General features: G+C 38.8%; 1 protein-coding gene across 2 annotated transcripts in view; it reads right to left on the bottom strand.

Moving 5' to 3' along the window:
* The window catches only part of SNTG1 (syntrophin gamma 1), a 473,934-nt gene that overhangs the window by 177,513 nt on the left and 276,167 nt on the right, over positions 1-20,254 (bottom strand). For both annotated transcript variants that reach the window (XM_004275023.3, XM_049700609.1), the window contains exon 5: positions 1,945-2,001. In XM_004275023.3, the coding sequence (XP_004275071.1) occupies positions 1,945-2,001 (57 nt within the window). The remainder of the gene's footprint in view (positions 1-1,944; positions 2,002-20,254) is intronic.

Genomic DNA, 20,254 nt, shown 5'->3' with positions numbered 1-20,254 from the left:
ACTGTTGCTTATGTATATTGTAATTCTCAGATCTAAAGAAAATAGTGCAAATGGATAAACACAGTTCATCCAATTTACATATGACAGGGTAAAGGGAAAAAGGATTGGTATAAAGTATTGCTATTTAAAATAAATAAATGAATGATAAACAAATAATCACATGTTGAAATATGCTAACGGAATGAAAGATAGTTTAAAAATAGAAAAGCAAAGGTCAGAGGTAAGTAGTGAGAAACCTAAAATGGAAAACCCTAAAAGGAAAGTCTTCAGGCTGAATGGATAATATTCTAAATAAAAATATTGATGTTTTTATTTCTGGTTGGTTTGTGTGTCATAAGAATTATAAAATAATTTCTTTTTTGTCAAACCTCTTAATATATGGCCCCCATCACAATTCAAATATTACTTCTGTGGCCAGTATTTTGAATGGAAAATATATACTTACTTGATTTAAAAAATAACTCTATTTATTACATGTATAAGAGTTTTGTTTGGGTTGAAGTAATGTAAATATTAAACAAAAATGATTTATTTGGCAAAATTCTTAATGTTTAAAAACTGTCTAGGTTAAAATGTGGCATTTCAGTAAAAATAAGTAACATCGTATTATTGAGTTTCACTCTAAATGGAAATAGAACAGAAAGAAAAGAACATTTCCATCCTGCACGAAATTCATACGGCTCCACTCGCAGAAAGAGAGTCAGTGCTTATGTCAAATGAAAGCAGCTCTCGTGAACGGATTTTATTCACACTCAGCTCCTGTTCTCTCTTCATGGACATTTACTATCTTCAGTGGTACCTTTAAACCCTTCATGGCAATCTCAATAAACATGGAAAGACCAGGAACTATAAACTTCTTTCTTGGTTTATTCCCACAGCATCATTTCCACATCCTGTAATTTGTCCACATATCTCCTTGGCCTTAGTTGATGACAGACAGAGTGAAAGAAAAAATAAACCTTAAAACTAACATTTTATATAGTAAATACTCTCATCACTTGACGAAGACCCTGCCAGTCAACACTGGTCAGTTTTCTGAATCATTTTCGTAATGTCAAATAGAGATGACAGTCACCAAATTTAGAGTTCCACTTTCCAAGTGTATGTACCTCAAGCTGTGTTAAAATTTCATGAAATGTACACCTGAGATGTATGATTTTCACCCTACACAGGCAAAATGCCTAACCCAACAACCAAGATAAAGTTAAATTTCATTGATCTCTGCAGAGATACAGGTTTCTAAAGGGCATTTAAAATCATTGAGTTAATTTTTTCAATATTTATATAACTTTCTGTCCTTTTTTTAAAATTTATATTTTGTTTCATTGATGATACAGTGCAGGTGTGGTACATCTTTAATAGTCAGTGATATACAGAAAGAAAAGCCCTTTGAAATGTAATAATAACTAGAAAAGAACAGATATGGTCTGTTTTTAGAAGAATTGAGGTGCTAAAACTTTAAATGTATCCTATATACTTGGCATTGGAACATGAGATTTTACTGATTTCTTAAATAAAAAAAGAAAACTGCACAAAAGAAAAAGATGACTGGAACAGACCTAATACTTAACTTACTATCAGACCTTATATGAACCTAAAACATGTTCGGCTCCTTTCACTGACAGACCAGTATTTCCCGCTCTGGCTGGTTAAAAGATATGCACACCGCAAGGCCATATTTGATATTTTAGATGAAACCAGATAAAGAAAAGTAATGGGTTATATTCAATTCCAGGTAAGGTAAATTTCCCAAATACTTTTCTAAAATCTCTTAATCAAAAGGTGGCCAAGATTTTGACAGCCTGCTTAATTTCCTCTCAGTCCAAATATTGAGTTTGCTATAGCCATTCTCGTCTACTTATCAATCTGCAGAAAGTTAAAGTTCACAGAAACGCGGGCGTTATGGCACAGACTTTGTAAGGATAGACAGGAGAGACGGGCTACCTTTATGCTTAATCCAAATCCTCCTACAGTTTGTCTTCTAATGGTCACCGTTCTTTCCTGAAAGACAGATTTTAAAAGTGGTTAGTGTTGCCTGCTACTGTACCTACACACCATTTTCCTCCTCTCGGTTTTGTGCTTGCTCTTCAAAAAAAGGACATTTTGTGACAGCATAAAGGCCCCAAACTTTGCAATAAATGGAGTATTCTGGAATTTTTAAATCGAAGGCTAACTATTTGTCAAGATAAAAGGGACTGCAGTTTATTAAACTGCTAAATTCTCAAGTTAACTTCTTTCAATGATTTTTTGGACATAGTTTGGAATCTGAACTTTAAAACCTCTTCTCATTCTCACATTATGTATTCTTGTTGTTGAAAAATAATTCAGCATCACATGGTAAATATTATCTTTGCCAACCAAGGTCCTATCTCCATTACTACCAGTCATGTGGTTTGTGGAGACTTGAGTGCTGGGCTGGAAGACTGCCATGTTTCAGCACATAAATGGTCCATGTGTACGTCTGGGGTTGGAACTCTAAATAAACCAGGTTCACAATGATTGCTTGTTTGAAAGAAGAATGCATTTTACAGTTAACTGATACTTATAATAAAATTATCAGTTTTCAAAAGCAGTTCTCTTTTGCCTTCCACAATGGAACCAATCATTCAACCACTGGCATATGAAATTTAAAGAGCCACATTTGGACAAATCCTTTAGTTTCCAATAAAAAAAATCAATATTACTTTTTTATGGTGATCATCTCTACATAATGCATATCTCCTGGCATGCTGAAGGGCTGAGAGCTTTTATTTAGAACCTTCTCCATTTATTTATAACCTTCTCATCTTCTTGAACCTTCCCCTACCTAGAAAGGTTTAGACTCCACCCTTCCTCCCTGGTACCTGGAATAGATATTTGTTTTCTGGTCCTTGTGTCTCCACAAAGGCTCAGTTTATTTGGCTACATTATCTACTCCCCTACTTAATAGTCACCTGAGGTAGTCCATCTGTGGTAGTTTAAAAAATACATTCTAAACAAATTTTAAGTACAATGGAAAAATACATTTAATAAAATTATTTCTTATATATCTTTATATAGAATTCTTTCTGAAGAAAGAAAAGTTACTCCGCACATTTAGATATCTAATTAATATTTATCCACATCCTATTCCAACAGCTATATCACAGAGGAGCTCAAATACTGGGAGACTCAGCGGGATAAGTTGATTACATGGTCATCTTCAGTCTTACCAAACAGACAGGCGAGCTGCTTTCCCACTGCCTATCAAACTAAACTAAAGTTCTTAGATGGCACAGCTATTTTCTTAATTCTTTTCTGTAAGGAATAAATACTTGATTCCTTAAAATAGTATCAAAACCAAGGGTACAGTTAGCTCAGAAAACCCACATCAACTGTCTCAAAATAAAGATTTCAATCTGTCAAAGCAAATGCATTTTTAATAGCAAATGGTATCACCTCAAGTTTCCAGAACATCTTCCATAGCAATCATTAGCCGCAAGGGCAATTTGGTGAGTAAACTCTCCTGAGCAGCAGAGTGCGTGCTGAAGCCCTGCTTTTTTCTGAAGGAACGGCAAGCATGCAGGTTATTAAAGGTCTATGCAGTGCCTTTATTCATTCTGTACAAGACTGCCTTCTAATCTTTGGTGGAGAATATTCAGCACATATTCCAAATTGGATACAAAATTGCTGATGCAGAGAAGAGTTTGACTAAAGAGTCAGCAGAACCTGTGGAAAAGCTCAGAAGCAGCACTTATTTTAATGTTTCTTAAACACACGGGTACACACGCACGCTCTTGCAAACGCACGCTCTTGCAAACGCAGACAGCACCTCTAGACGCTACTGCTTCATTAGCTGACTCGTAAGGAAGTGGGGAGACACGGGCAGGACCAATTACTTCGCGTTTTAAAGCCAAAATTTTAAATTGGTGCCTGCAGGTAGCAGGAGGCATGGAAAGGCACACCCCCGTTCAGACGGTACCTGCTGACACCCTCCTGCTCATCTGTATGTCGTGTCAGCTGTGCCCTCCAGCCCCTCCCCACCTGCCCCAAAAATCAGAGGAAAGAAAGGGATGTTAATGAATTGTTTCAGCTGCTCACCTCATAAATCAGAGGGTATCTGGAAGTTGCTCGGGAGCTGTATTTAGTTAACACAGTGTGAGTTTCATAAAGACGTTGCCTAGCAACAAGGCCCCATCCTTTGGGAAACCAAGTATAATTGGTTATTTTATTTCTTTTCTTTTTTTTTTTTTTTTGCGGTACGCGGGCCTCTCACTGCTGTGGTCTCTCCCGCTGCGGAGCACTGGCTCCGGACGCGCAGGCTCAGCGGCCATGGCTCACGGGCCCAGCCGCTCCGCGGCATGTGGGATCCTCCCGGACCGGGGCACGAACCCGCGTCCCCTGCATCGGCAGGCGGACTCTCAACCACTGCGCCACCAGGGAAGCCCTATTTTATTTCTTAAAACACAATTGAGACGTGCTCCCACACACTCATATATACGACAAGCCTTCATTTATTCTTCCTATTCCTTACAAAATGAAAGGATGGAGCCGAAGAGTGGGATCAGCCCGTATGAAGTTGTGCCACACACCTAAATTCATTCATGTTATGGACAACATGTTGAAGCGCTTAACTTGCGTTATATAAAAACATAATTATTATCACCCCTGCCCTCTGGAGTATTATATTTGACATAATCTCTGTGTTTACTGTCTGAACTACATGGGAACCAACATACACGTTACCAAACAGAACACATTGCTCTTATATATCCCAGGAATGGACGTTTTTGAGACACATAGTGAAAAAGGGGAGGGAGTGGTGAGAATAAGGCAGAAACTAGAGAGATTGCAATGAAGAACTGTACTGACTCTGTGCGCTGGGAACAAAGAAGACGCATAGGAAAGGAGAGAGGAAAAGTCATGAGCTCTTTTCGACAATTCAGGAAGAGTAACTAAACCTCAAAAAGGGATAAGAATAAAACGGTAGCTTCTAATTACCAAAAATCTAAATACTATGTGCCCTTATATATACAGTGGAATATCACTCAGCCATAAAATGAAACGAAATTGAGTTATTTGTAGTGAGGTGGATGGACCTAGAGTCTGTCATACAGAGTGAAGTAAGTCAGAAAGAGAAAAACAAATACCGTGTGCTAACACATATATATGGAGTCTAAAAAAAAAAACCGTACTGATGAACCTAGTTGCAGGGCAGGAATAAAGATGTAGTTATAGAGAATGGACCTGAGGACACAGGGTAAGAGGGGGAAGCTGGGTTGAAGTGAGAGTAGCACCGACATATATACACTAGCGAAGGTAAAATAATCGGCTGGTGGGAAGCATCCACATAGCACAGGGAGACCAGCTATGTGCCTTGTGACCACCTAGAGGGGTGGGATAGGGAGGGTGGGAGGGAGACGCAGGAGGGAGGGGATATGGGGATATATGTATGCATATGGCTGATTCGCTTTGTTGTGCAATAGAAACTAACACGGTATTGTGAAGCAATTGTACTCCAATAAAGATCTATTAAAAATAAATAAATAAATACTATGTGCCCTTACGGGTTTCACAGCACTCGTGATTGTTTATTAAAATACACCGTGACCTTGACTGTTTCTTCCCTCTAGTTTTCTGAGTTCTGAACCTATGTCTTGTTCACAGTTGTCCTTAGAATTTAGCATCAGGCCTAAATCAAAGTTAGATAATCATCTGCTAAATGAATAAAGAGGTTTTTTTCCCAAACATTTTCATTTCAAACATGTAATCATCACAACATTCCACCTGCGTAGGCAATATTTTCCCAATTAAGAGTGAAAAAACTAAAATGCAAATGAATTACAGTCACTTGGCCAAGATCCAAATCATGATCGACATGAAAGTGTCTCTGATGCCCACCACCTTTTCCATCACACAGGCCCAATACAAGATGGAGAAATAGATGAAAGAAGCAAAGATACTGAAAACTAGGGAGCAGAAAGGGACGGCGTCGTCAGAAACAACGCTCTTCCTCTGAGACTGGGAATGAGGCAAGTACAACCCCCACCTAGCACCACCGACCTTCAGCTTGTGCTTGAAGTTACAGTTACAGCGCAGCAGAGCAGCGATAGGGGACGAAAGCCCTGCGGGCTAGAGAGGGAGAACGGAAACTGCCTTTGTTCTTTGTCTATGTAGAAAAAATCCAAAGAACCAACAAAAATCCCATGGAACTAATACGCAATTACAGCAAGGTCGTAGGAGACACAGTTAATATACAAAAGTCAACTGCTTCCCTGTATATCAGCCATGAGAATTGGAACTTGAAATTAAAATCACAGTACCATTTACAATAGCCCATTAAAAAGGGAATACTTTGGTATAAGTCTAACAAGTAACGTTTTCTATGTGGAAAACTATAAAGTTCTGAGGAAAGAAATCAAAGATGATCAAGATAAACAAGGAGAGAGATTTTATATTCATGGATTAGAAGACTCAATATTTTCAAGATATCGATTCCTCCTAACTTGATCTATGGAATCAGTACAATCCCAATAAACATCCCAGCAAGCTCTTTGTGGGTATCAAGAGGCTGCGTCTCAGACTTCTATGGAGAGAACCCATAACGGCCAACACGAAGCTGAAGCAGAAGGACCAAACCCGAGGACGTGGGGTCCCTGATTCAGGACTTGCTATAAAGCTACAGGAATCAAGACAGCGCAATTTTTTTGAAGACTAAACATATAGATCCCTGGAACAGAACAGCAAGCCCAAAAATAGAGCCAAGAAAAAAGACAGAGTCAATCTGATCTTGACAAAGGAACAAAGGCAATTCAATGGAGAAAAGGATAGTCTTTCAATAACCCCCCACCAAAAAAAAAAGAAAGAAAGGAATCCAAATATGAATGTTATCCTTTCACAAAAGTTAACACAGACTGAATCACAGACCTAAACATAATCACAGTCTTATATAAAGATTCTAGGAGAAAACCTGTATGACTTTGGGTTTGGCAATGAGCTTTTAAAAGGAACACCAAAAGCATGGTCCATAAAAGAAAAAATTTGATGTTAGGAAATATTAAAATTGAAAACTTCTGCTTTGCAGAAGATACTGTTAGGAGGATGAAAAAAAGTCACAGATTGGAAGAAAATATTTGCAAAATATCTATCTGATAGGGATTTGTTTCCAAAATATGCAAAGAACCCAACACTCAGCAAGAAAACAACCAACCTAATTTTAAAAATGCCAAAATATTTGAGCAAACACCTCATCAAAGAATATACAGATAGCAAGAAAGCTCTTGAAAAGGTACTCTACAAAATTTATTAGTGGATTGCAGGTTAAAAAATGAGATAATATTACACACCTTTTAAAATGGCTAAAACCCAAAACGTTGACAATATCAGATGCTGGGGAGGATTCTCATCACTAAGAATTCTCATTCCTTACTGGTGGGAATTCAAAAAGAGAGTTTGGGGGTCTCTTACAAAGCTAACACAGTGCAGGAATTGCACTCCTAGGTATTTACTCAACTAATTTAAAAATTTATGTTTACGCAAAAGCTGCACGCAAATGTTTACAGCAGCTTTATTCATAACTGCCAAAAACTGAAGTGACCAAGATGCTGTTTATTCATAGAATGAACAATAAATACACAAACGAACAAATAAATAGAAATGATCTATCCAGCTCCAAAAAGACATGGAGAAAACTCAAATGGATATCACTAAGCAAAAGAAGCCAGTCTGAAAAGGATATATACTCTGATCCCATCTGTAAGACGTTCTGAAAAGGCAAAACTAAAGGACAGTGAAATGACTAGTGGCTGCCAGGAGTTCGGGCAGAGGGAAGAGGTTGAATGGATGAAGCACAGGGAGTTATAGGGCGAGGAGACCATTCTTTATGATACAGTAATAATGGACACGTGACATTGTGCATTTGTCAAACCCCATAGAACTTCGGAGAAAAAGCAGTCCACCTTCACATATGCGCGTTAGGAAGCTAGGGGGCCCAAAGCGAAGTGTGACAAGTAATCTAACTGCATTACAGGTGTGCGTCAGCCCCTTACTGAGAGGGGTGGGCAAACGCGCTGCCTGAGCGACTTTGGAAATGAGTGGTGTCTGAGAGACACAGGCTACGGGCTGAGACCCTCCTTGATGAAGCTGTCCCACGCGAGGGGGTAGTGATGATCCTGACCCTGCTATGCATGCATACTGAAATTAAACAAGCACCTGGCGGGGTGGGGGGGGACCAGCTTCTCACTGTGGGGTGGGAATTTACAGACACAAGCAGGGGGACAGCTAGAACAGTCCATGGGCAAGGAAGACAGCGGGGAGGTATCAGTATGAACCCATGTTTAGCTTAATACAGACAGAGGTGGTTACATATAGAAATACTCATAGATAAGTGAATCTACAAAGGTTATTGTCTGTCTTTTTAAAAATGGCTCTTCGGGGCTGTAATTCATGTACCTTAACACCAGCTACTTAAAGTGTACAATTTAGATGCTTTTAGTAGTTTCACAGTTATGCAGCCATCATCACAATCAATTTTAGAACACTTGTATTCAATATTCCAGAATGTACCTAGAACCCCTCACTCCTGATCCCCCCCATTCTAACCTTAGGCATTTAATCTATGTTCTATCTCTACGGATTTGCCTATTACGGACATTTCACATAAATGAAATTATACAGTATGTAGTCCTTTGTGTCTGTCTTCTAACTACGATGCTTTTAAGGTTCATCCATGTTGTAGCATGTATCAATACTTCGTTTCTTAAACTGTCAGATAACATTCCACTGTATGGGTATACCACACTTTATCCCTCCCTCCACATTTAGGGTGTTTATAGGATTTGGCTACTAAGAATCATGCTGCTATGAACATCTGTGGACAAGTTTTTGCGTGGACATGCGTGATCGTTTTTCCCAAGTATATACCAAAGAGTGAAAACTGGGACTGCCAGGCTGTTCCAGTGAAGCTGGACATCCTACGTTCTCACCAGCATTGTCCGAGGACCCCAGCTTCTCCGCATCTTCAGGACCACTTGTTCTTATCTGTCTTTTTGATTATAAACATCCTAGTGGCTATAAAGTGTACTTCACTGTGGTCTTGATACACATTTCCTTGATGGCTAATGACGTTGAGCATTTCTTCATTTCCTTATTGGCCAATTATACATCTTCTTTGTAATAAAAACATCTATTCAAATCCTTTGCTCATTTTTTATTGCCCATTTTATTAATGAGTCATAAGTTTCTGACTGATTCTTGAAAGATATTTTTGGCATATATAGAAATCTGGGTTGATAGTTCTTTCTCTTCGGCAGCTGAAAAATACCATGCCACTTCCTTCCAGTTTCCATTGTTTCTGGGGAAAACTCTACTATCATTTGAATGGTTTTCCCCCTATTCCTGAAGTATTATCGTGTCTTGCTGCTTTTAAGTTTTTTCTTTGTCTTTAGTTTTCAGGATTTGACTATGATGTGTCTTAATACAGGTTTCTTGGGTTTATCCTTTTGAGATCTGCCCCCCCTTCTTTAGGTTTATGTCAGTTGCAAACTTTGGGGAGTTTTCAGGCATTATTCCTTCAAGCACTGTTTGAGCTCTGACCTCCTTCTCTTTTCCTGGGACTCTGATGATATAAACGCTGGATCTTTCATTATAGTCTCATGGGTCCCTTATTTTTTTTCAGACCAGTTTTTCTCTTTAGTTCAGAAAGGGTAATTTTTATTGTTCTGTCTTCAAGTTAATTGGTTCTTTCCTCGGTCCTCTCCATGCTGCTCTTGAGCCCATCCACTGAGTTTTTATTTCAGTTGAATTTTCAGTTCTACAATTTCCAGTTGCTTTTTGCTGAGACTTTCTCTTTTCTCATTTGTTTCAATCCTGTTTGTAACAGACCCAAAACCATTTTATGACAGCTACTTCCCAATCCTTGTTAGATAATTGTAACATCTGTGACATTGCAAGGTTGGCATCTGTTGATTGTCTTTTCTTATTCGAGGTGAGAATTTCCTTGTTACTCCTGGTCATAGGTGGGAAAGTTCCAGCTGCTCCAGGCCTCCGCTGACAAGAGCCTGGGTGGGAAGTGCAGGGCTGCCTGGTCACTGCTCCCTGAGAGGCCTCCACCGCGGTCTCATCATCAACGTGCTACAGTAAATCCTGACTTTCCACGAGGCCTCCTCCGGTACTTCTCCAGGGCAGGGTGGAAGAAACAACATATTTTTAAACAGCAGATTTCTCTATCTGTGGTACAAAACAACTGATGAAGTCAGTTCCAAGGGAGAAAAATAATAAATATACCAATGACAAAAATGACAGTTTTGACCAAAACTTTCACTATTTAATCTATTATGTTAAACATGTAGGATAGTATTTACATAAATAATATAGGCCTTATTTTCACATTATTGTCTATTTCATTTCACCTAGTTTGTATGAGTCTCCATTTCCAGAACAATGCAAATTTTAGTCTATCAATCTACGTTTAATTTCATTGAAGAATTACAAATTTAATTAAAATAATTTATATGAAGCAATATAACCTTCATAAACCTATAAACTTTAGAATATCCTTAGGCTCCTTTTCACTAATACCATATTAAAAGCACTTTGGAGGGGCTTCGCTGGTTGGCGCAGTGGTTGAGAGTCCGCCTTCCGATGCAGGGGACACAGGTTCGTGGCCCGGTCTGGGAAGATCCCACATGCCGCGGAGCGGCTGGGCCTGTGAGCCATGGCCGCTGAGCCTGCGCGTCCGGAGCCTGTGCTCTGCAACGGGAGAGGCCGCAACAGTGAGAGGCCCACGTATCGCAAAAAAAAAAGCACTTTTGTTTGAAGCAATAATAATGAAACTCCTTTGCATCTAAAAAGGACTGACTCCCAGAATGATTCTTTTGAGGTGAGAAGTTTTGTTTCCTAATATTATACAGAAAGATTACTTATCCAGTTTAAACTGCTCATCCAGGATAATCATTAGAGGCAAAGTGAATTAGAGAAAGGGACAAATATTCAGATCAGTGGTCCATCAGTTATTTTAGGAAACAACTATGACCCCACGTTAGGTTATAGAACCGAGAGGAATACAAGTTAGAAATGGTTAGAAAGCAGAAAGTGGGAAGAAGGGACCCAGGCTTTATTTTTCACTTCTACAATCTTCTACGGTAATGTGGTCGCATTCAATGCTGTCACAGCCAATTCTGTAAATTAGATGTTCTCTCCTTCTCACTCACAGGAACCGAGATTCAGAGAAGGAAGTTAACTCACACAGGGTCACAAAGCTAGCAAATGGCCAGGCTGAGGTGGCAAGCCAGGTCTGTCTGATTTTAGAGCCAATAGATTTTCCATCGTAACACACACACACAAGTAACCTTGGTTCTGACACTCTTTTGAGTCAGATATACTAAATTATTTCTCTAGGATAACACACAACAAAATGATGAATAAAAGAAGGCACACAAACAAAAAATAATGTCGAAGTGTAACCAGGGCAATAAGAAGAAAAAAATTTCATGGTTGTCAGAAAGGAAGACTAATTGTCTCCTGATAGGTAAGAAGGTTCCACCCAAACTGTGACCCTGATCGCATCCACCGAGGGCCCAGGACTGGAAGGGCCAGGGAGGGAGAAAAGCGGCTCGTGGTGTGTGTAAGAATGAACACTTCTTCCACTATTTGCCCATTTTGAATGTGGCTCCGGATGAAAGATTTAAAAGCTAATTCTCCTGAGAACTTGTCAACATGAATTGGTCTACATGTGGGTTTGAGATGATATTCAGTCTACCTGTGTGGTCTCGAATCCCCAGTGGAGAATTTAGTTTAAAGAATACCTGGGTCGCCAGTAGCCTCAGGCACCTTGAAAAAGCAAATGAAAATGAAAATTCTGTCTTTGTAACACATTGTGGAGCCAAACCCAAGAAATTCCCGCAGAGCACCAAAGGCCATGAACTCAGGGTGAAAATTCGCAGAGCACAACGAGTGAGTCGGCAGAACAGCAAACAGGCAAACGAGGAACAAGTGGCGGGTTAGGTTCTGTAGAGATTGCAGATCCTAGAATTCCAGACACACCACGTAAGTAGGATTTTTAGAATGATGAATAGAACAGGAGGAGAAATAAAACGTACGATAGTGACATCAAATATTATGCATCAAATATAAAATGGGACAGACTAGAACTTCTAGAAGGAAAAAAGTTTCCAGAATCAGAATTTCAATACATAGTTTAAGCAACAGACTAAATCTAACCAGGGAGAGAGTTCCTGAACTGAAAGGAAAGCAGAGGGAGTTGCCGTCTGGCCTCCAAGGCCAGACCATCTGGCGCAGAGTGTGGAGCAACAGAAGAGAGTGAGGACTCAGGGGCTGACGTAACGCCCACCTACAGGTCAGGACCACGGGCAAGAACAGAGAGAGGGAGATAAGCAAAAGCTTTTTAAATGATTATGATTGTTCTGAATTGAAGAAATGCATAAATCCTGATATTCAAGAATTCCTGACTCCCGTGCAAAGCAAATAAAAACAAATCTTCATAGTTGCTTCACAGTGAAACTGCAGGTCACCGCAGGTGGGGATTCCTAAATATCCAATGCTCTTGAGAGAAGGGTCAGGCTCCCTACAAAGAAAGCATAAGTAATAGATGGTAGACTTCCCAAAACTCTACCTCAACCTGACAGCTGGGGAAAAATGTATAATAAAATAAAGCAAAATGTCAATCTTCTTACAAGATAAAGAAAAACCACCAAACAAAACATTTTAAATATCTATCTACCAATTATCTACATACATATATTGAACATAGGCAGGTAGATAAATAGATAGACAATATTCTATACATATACATATACACAAACACACACACAATGTGAGATAGATAGATACATGGTGGATAGAGCGAGCTTAGGGAAAGATTTATATTATTTATATGTAGTAAACAAATTTAAAATTAAGAAGATTAGAAATGCAAAACAGTTTTTTTTTTTTTTTTTTTTATGGAAAGAAGAAAGGGCATCAGTGAGGGCAGGGGAGGCTTCAGAGTGAAGGGTAACATTTTCCTTCTTAAACTGGTGACGGGCACATGGGTGACCATATCCTTCTTGCTCTGTGAGTTCAAATTATATGTTATAAAAATTCATTTCTATGAATATGTAAGTGGGGCAATCTGGCCTAGAGCTGGTCTAATGCCAACACCCGTGCTCTGTCTGTTGATGTGGAAGCACACTCACTTGCCAGGCGGGGCTGCTCTCATGTACGTCAGTCCTTAATCCTCACCTGGTGCACCTGTGACAACGCACATCACCTTTCCTACGAGAATGCATTCCTTTCTTGGATAACTCGGTAGTAGAGAGATTACCAAATAGAGAGCAACAATCCAGAAGACCACCTCTGTGCATATAAGTTGTAAGTGTTGAGATTAATAAAGGAAAAATGATTTTATTGCATGAGTTATTTGAAAACGCTAAACATAAAATAATAGGGATTTTAAAATATACTATTAATAAGGGACACACCCAGATCGGTGACTGTAGGCTGATTCAAGTTGGCAGATAAACTACATTTCAAACCAAATAAATTAGCAATCTGGATTGAGAAGCCATGGTTGCTAAGGCGGCAAAATCTGTTATGTGTATGTCCAGTGTATGACAACCATAATGGGATTTATAAATTAGAAGACTAATCAGTATGTATTATGGTGATGACTTGTTATTCTGTCCATTCAAGCATTTCATTCACTATTTCAAAAAAAGTGCTTGTTATTATTCTTACATACTTTTATTTCAGTAATTGTGCATGTAATCATTATAATATATTCAGGCACACAATTGGATGTTTCTTACAAAGACTCAGTGGCAATAAACTTCAAAAGTAATATAATAAAGAAATGATATTTTTGTTCTAAAAATGAAAGATTTAAGACTTGTCAATAAATTTGCTTTATACATAAGAAGCAAATCTTTTGTTAAAGTTGTTTTGGGGGTAAAATAAAACTTACGGTGCAGGACAGATAAACGCCTTTAAAAATCTGCATTTTACACAGCACGTTAAGCATAATGTCCTTAATATCCTTTATATACACTGTAGACCTAACGACGATCTCGTGAGAAAAATTAGCTCAGTTTATAAAGTGTACTTCTCCCATTTCTTTACCATTATTGTTCTTGGGGTAAATATCATCACCCATTTTCTTTTTCATCTGGGAGATTCTTCAACTAATAACACCAGACTGTCTACTGCATCTGGTCTGTGTGTCACCATCCCAGGAGCTGCCAGCATCATGACCTCGTTGTTGCCGGGGCACCACTGCTGTTGCCGGTGACCTATCACAACTGCTGCCACTGAGGGACCATCCCCGCGTGGCCAACACCAGGGGTCTGGAGACAACATCTTTACTGGAACTAGTCTTCCTTCCAGGACCTCCTCATCTACTGCAGCTTAAGCCCTGGGAAATTTAGGAACATCAGTGGCCCCAGTGGTGACTGCTGACTGTTGCAAAAAACAAACAGCACACGAGGAACAGGAGAGAAGGGTTCCAGCACTGTCTTGTGAAGTTAGCAACTTCTCTGACAACAACAGAGAAAGCACCCTGGTTCAAGATCATCCTTTGTTCATCCTTCTTTTATAAAATCACAGTGAGCTAGACCACAGTGACCTACCTATAACTTTTTTTTTTAATTTTTAGAAGTATCCATACCCTCTCCTTTCCTAATCTTATTAGCAGCATTTTTGGAATGGCTGTCTCCAAAATAGAACAGGTTAAAAGGAGAAGCAGACACATACAATACCCTTCACTGCTTCATTCATAAATATAAAATCAAATGTAAAAAGATCAGGATTAAGCCGATACCTTCTGTTCTGATTTTACTTTACTAATGACCCCTTTTACCTCTAAAACCGATTGGGGAAAAATCACATATATTTATTTAGAATAGATCAAATTTTATTGCATGTTCTAATAGGTACTTGTTGGCATTGAGATTTCTTTTTTAAATTTGAAACATATATATAATGTGTATATTGTGCGTGTGTGTGTGCGTGCGTGCGTGTGTGTGTTCACAGATTCTGATTTCTGTATTAAATGGCTCTTCGATGGGAAAAAAGAGAAAAAAAATCTGAGGATACACATACCAACCATCTTAGATGACCTGGTGAGAATCCACCCCAGTGAGCACACAGCCTACTGTAGCTGCAATCTCTCTCCTGATCAAATTTTCCACAGATAAGGAACCTCACCCCCAACTTCTCTGCATCCCATCCCATCCCATCACATGTGGAGTGAACACTGACTCTTATTGCAAAAGGCAGATATTACCTTCTCTTAACGCTGCCTTCAGGAAATTATGGTTTCACACGTGGGATTACTAACTGCATGTTTTCTCCCACAAGGAAAACTAAAGGAAGTTGCTTAACTTTGTTGATTCTAAATCCTAACGACGCTCATTAGAACTCTGATTATAGTGACGCTATATATCTGGTCGTCCTGCCATATTTAGACTTCAGTCTCCAAGATTTTCTTATTGTTTACTGGCAACACCTTTGAAACTGGTGTGTCTGTGATGAAATATGCGGCCATCTCATATTGATTTTAGTCTCATTGGCCTTTTAAAAATATTTTGCCAACATTTAAAACCAGCCTTGGCTAAATTTGATGTTCCTTCAGGGCAGCACTGAAAGAGATACTATCCCGGGGACAGACACAGCTTCCTCTGACTTAGGGGGCGGGTCACTCAGGAGACTGACAGGGACCGAACATTCAATTTCTGAGCACAAGGGAAGGTGATTTCTTCCTCTCATAGTAACTGAAGCTTTCACATTTCTACCTGATGGACAATTGCTCTGATATATGTAACATATGTGTATATATATATGTAATATATATATGTAATATATCTTTTCCAAAAAAAAAGGAGAAAGAAGGAAGGAAGGAAGGGAAGGAAAGAAAGGAAGAGAAAGAAAGAAAGGAAGGAAGAAAGAAATTGACCACTACTCTTTTATTAACTAAAAGAAAGGGCAACCCCGTGGGCACAATTTAATCAGCCTTGACAGCCAGAACCGTGATTCAGGGTACTCTAAATGGTCTGTGACAGAAGAACAGTTAACAGTCTGCAGAATGTCCATCTTCTTTAGTTAGCAGGAGCCTAAAGGACCCAGTGTGACTCCGCAGGATGCAGTGAGAAGTGTGCTGGAAGCTCAAGTTCAGCATTAGTCACCCCAACAAGACACTGAGATGAGTCTGTTAATAAGCTACAAATTAAATCTGCCTGCTGAGCCAGTACTGATGTCTAGGGAATCCAGGGGGCTGCCTGTATGACACCTGCTGCAGTTTTCTTCTGAAATCATACATGACAACACTGTCAAGATGATGTCTTCAATGTTATTGCACAATCAATGATGAACTTAAAAACTTCCTGTTTTATGATAAAATTGTTCTGCCAAATTCAATTTAACATCACCTATTGAAAAGGGGACAACAGGCCCAAGTGGAGTTCCTTCTGCTAAGCCCACGTCACCAGACACTTAACGCCTAACCTAAGTGCGGTTTCAGTCTCTCGCAGGACTATCGCATGGTTTAACCACTCAACCTGGAATTCGTTGCTCAGTGCTAGAGAGTAATCCCCTCCCACAGACCCCTAAAACTCCCCTCAGGAGGGTGAACTTCCCTGAGACAAAGCATTCTTTGTTAATAAGCTCCTTTTTCTTCCCCCATTCCACCTTCAAAAACCTTTCCCCTTCTGCAGCTCAGTGGAGCGCCTTTCTGTTTGCCAGATGGGGTGCCGCCCAATTCATGAAATTTTGAATAAAGCCAATTAGCTCTTTAAATTTACTCCGTTGATTTTCATTATTTATCAGATTTGGTGCCCGCGGTAGGACCAGAGGAGACCTTTGAAGGCTTTGGGGACGAAGAGAAACACAGATGCGGCTCCGGAGAAGCCTTTGAGCCCACTGTCTTCATCACCGTTTCTGAGAGCTCTCGGTTCCGAACTCGGTATCTGATCTGCTTTCCCATCTAGGGCTCAGCAGGTCAGCTTGAGCAGAGGCAGGGGGCTCCATCCAGAACCCCAGTCCCCGGCCCTGGGTTCAGCCTGCATTTCCCAGTTGTCTGGGACCGCATTCTCCAGGTCCCCTCCCCAGTTCCCGCTTACTGGGCTCTGATGGTTCATTGCTGGGAATTGCTGGTGGTGTGTTAAGGTGCAGGAGCTTGTTTGTCTTGTTTTGTGTAGATAAAGGCTATTGCTAATGGAGATCTTGGAAGCCAAAAAAAGCCACAAAAATTGGTGGGTACGAGTCAAGAATTTAAGAGCTGTGAAACGCTTGCCACCAAACCCTCCTGTGTTAGGATAAGACTCATCTGTTAGAATAATGGGTCAGAACAGGTTAGACTGACGCTAGGTCACCCGCCAACCTCAAGAAAATTTCTGTGTGACGAAGTACACAGTAAACCATCACAGAATCTCCAGCCCAGCAGCACATCCCTTTCAAGTATTGGCTTGGCTCCAAGAGAACTGAAGGCTTAGCTTAAAAAAGATAAAATAAACCAAACAGCAAATAAATAAATAATAAAGATGGGAACCTTAGAATCCAAACACTTAGAGACCATTGTAGGATTATTATTTGGCCTAATTCAAATATTGTTGCGTGTTAGGAACAGGAAGTCCAGAGGAGAGGGAGAGAGATGGGGGAACGGTTTGCCAGTGGAGCAGTCAGAAGACACAACATTTACCAATTAAACTCACAGTCTTGCATGGGCACAACTCATGGTGCCACAAAACAATGACAATAGTCACATCCAAAATCACTGATCACAGATTACCGTAAAATACAGTAATAGCCCAAACATTTGAAATATTGCAGGTACTGCCAAAATGAGACACAGAGACACAAAGTGAGCAAATGCTGTTCAAAAAAAGGTCCTAACAGACTTGCTCGACACAGGGTCGCCATAAAACTTCAATGTGTAAAAAATACAATACCTGCGAAGTGCAATAAAGCAACGTGCAGCAAAGTGAGGTATACGTGTAGCTTCATTTAAAAAAAATTCATTGCAAAACACTAATAAAATTTTAAGGACATAAGAGGTACGCCCCCTCAAAAAAAAAGAGAAAGACTATGAGGCTGACCTAACCCTGGTGACCCCTCTTTCCTCCTTTGCTGGAATGCAGTACTTGCTCTGTTAACCTGTCTGAATTGTCTTTTCCCTCTGAAGAGAAGACTCGACCATAAGCATTGCCAAGTCAGTGGCCTTACAAACACCGTATCTACCCTCAAAGGGGGATCCCAATTTGGGCCCCTCCCAAAGCTGACAGGACTCTGAGGGCTTTCTGGGAGACTGCTGCATTATTTCCTGAAACAACTATGAAAAGCAGAAATTAAAATTTAAAAAGAAAACCTAAAGCCTTGTAAAGGATTTATGGGTAGATCAACCTATGATGTCATTTAAGTTGCAACCAAATTCCTTGAGGAATTAAAGGCAACTGTCCTCATCTTAAAAATCTTTGCAAATCTAAAACTGCCACTAAAGAGGCAATTCAAAATTTACCTATTCCTTTTTACCAATTCCCAAACTTTCCCTATTTATCTTAAAAGGCTTGTAACTTGCATTCTTTCTCTGTGCCTCTGAGCTGTAAATGTTAAAGTACAAACTTCAGAGAGGTAATGCTTAACCGAAAAAAAATCAAAAGAGGGAAAGGTCATTTGAAACTTAGTTTTAGACATCTGTGCAGACAGCCTTTACTTATTCCATCTTCCAGAAAAGCAACTTAGATCCAACTTCTTTTGTAACTAGTAAAACAGAATCTATGAGGTCTCAGTTCATGTCTGTCTATATGTTTACGTGGGTATACGTATCTTATGTGGTATTTTCCTACCACGGATGGTACCACAAAAAATAATTAGTAAAAAGGCTCTTTTTAATTGGCTTAAATAAAACAAAGTTCTTACATAAATGAAATTCTCAGAAATATAACAGAAACTAACCCAAATGAATCTCAGATTCATGTGATATGGGAAAATATAAAAGCTAGTTTAAGGTTGTTGGTTTAATTGAAATAGGCATGTCTTTAGAGTTATCAGCATTAAATAAAACTTTTATCCTACCTGAATTTACTAACCAAATTAATTCATGTTATCTCTATTACAAAAATTGTCAGCCAGAAAAGTAACTCAGAATAATGACTGACATTGTCCGATGTCTAATGAAGTGTTTCTGGGTAGTCCTTGTAAGAATAATTTAAATAAATAGATGTACGTAGGATAAAAACTTTTTAGGAAAACTTTTTAATTTCCCTAAGTGTTTTTGATAACCTGAAACCTTAAGGTTTTGCTAAGTTAAATGATGAGTTAAGTTAAATTCTTTGAATAACCAGATCATTTCCAAACAAGCTAAAATACTGAAACACTAATTATTGAAGACAGGTTTATCCACTTCCACTTCCTTTTACAGAAAAACTAAAGATATTTGGGTTTATTAATAAACAAGTCCCGTGCCATGCTGAGAAATTTACTATGAGAAAACACGCATTTCTAGAAATTATAAAAAATAGTTACAGATAAAAATATTTACAAGCCACAGAATGCTAATGTAAAAGATAGTTCACAATCGCTTATTTATTTTCACTAAAAATTAAAGCTTTTTAGGGTTAAAATTTCTAATATATGGAGTTAAAACTACTAGAAATTATAAGAGAAACAGCTCTGGATGCAAGGAAAATAGATGTGTTTTGGGGTAAAAACAGGTATAGATATGGAGATTCATTTTTGTTAGGGAAAAAGAAAATAATTTTCTCCTAAAATAAAGCTGGCTGTTTCAAAATGCAAAAGAGAAAAAGGACAAACAATGGACATAGAAATTTGAAAACAGAGAGAGAGAGACAAGAGAGAGGGAGAGTATTTTTTATGGTCAAGTTAGCTAAAAATTGAATTGTTATCTTTATAAATGTTTTTAAATTAAGCTTTAATACCAATAGTGTACTTATGTAACACTAAAACAGCTTTCTTTTATATGCTAAAATGACAAATTTTCCTTGGACAATTGATCTGTTCTTGATAAGATATTCTGAAAGTTTTTCTTTACCATTTAAGTAATCCACTTAGAAAGCAAAACTTTTGTATTTTATCAAAATGATTTCCTGTGTTTCATGTTATCTTTATCATCTGGTCTTTGATTACTTAAGTAAACCAAGTCTTCTCAATATTAAAAGAGTTGTTTTGCTCAGAACAATGTAACCTTCTATATATGCCTTTGAAATCTTTTGTCACTTAATTAAATGTATCATTAAATATTGTTTCATACTTATCTGTGATTCTATTTAGTCAAGTGTCCAAACCATTTGAT

The sequence above is a fragment of the Orcinus orca genome, chromosome 17 (genome assembly GCF_937001465.1).
Source record: "Orcinus orca chromosome 17, mOrcOrc1.1, whole genome shotgun sequence".
NCBI classification, from domain to species: Eukaryota; Metazoa; Chordata; class Mammalia; order Artiodactyla; family Delphinidae; genus Orcinus; species Orcinus orca.
This window is presented reverse-complemented; position numbering and strand designations above follow the sequence as displayed.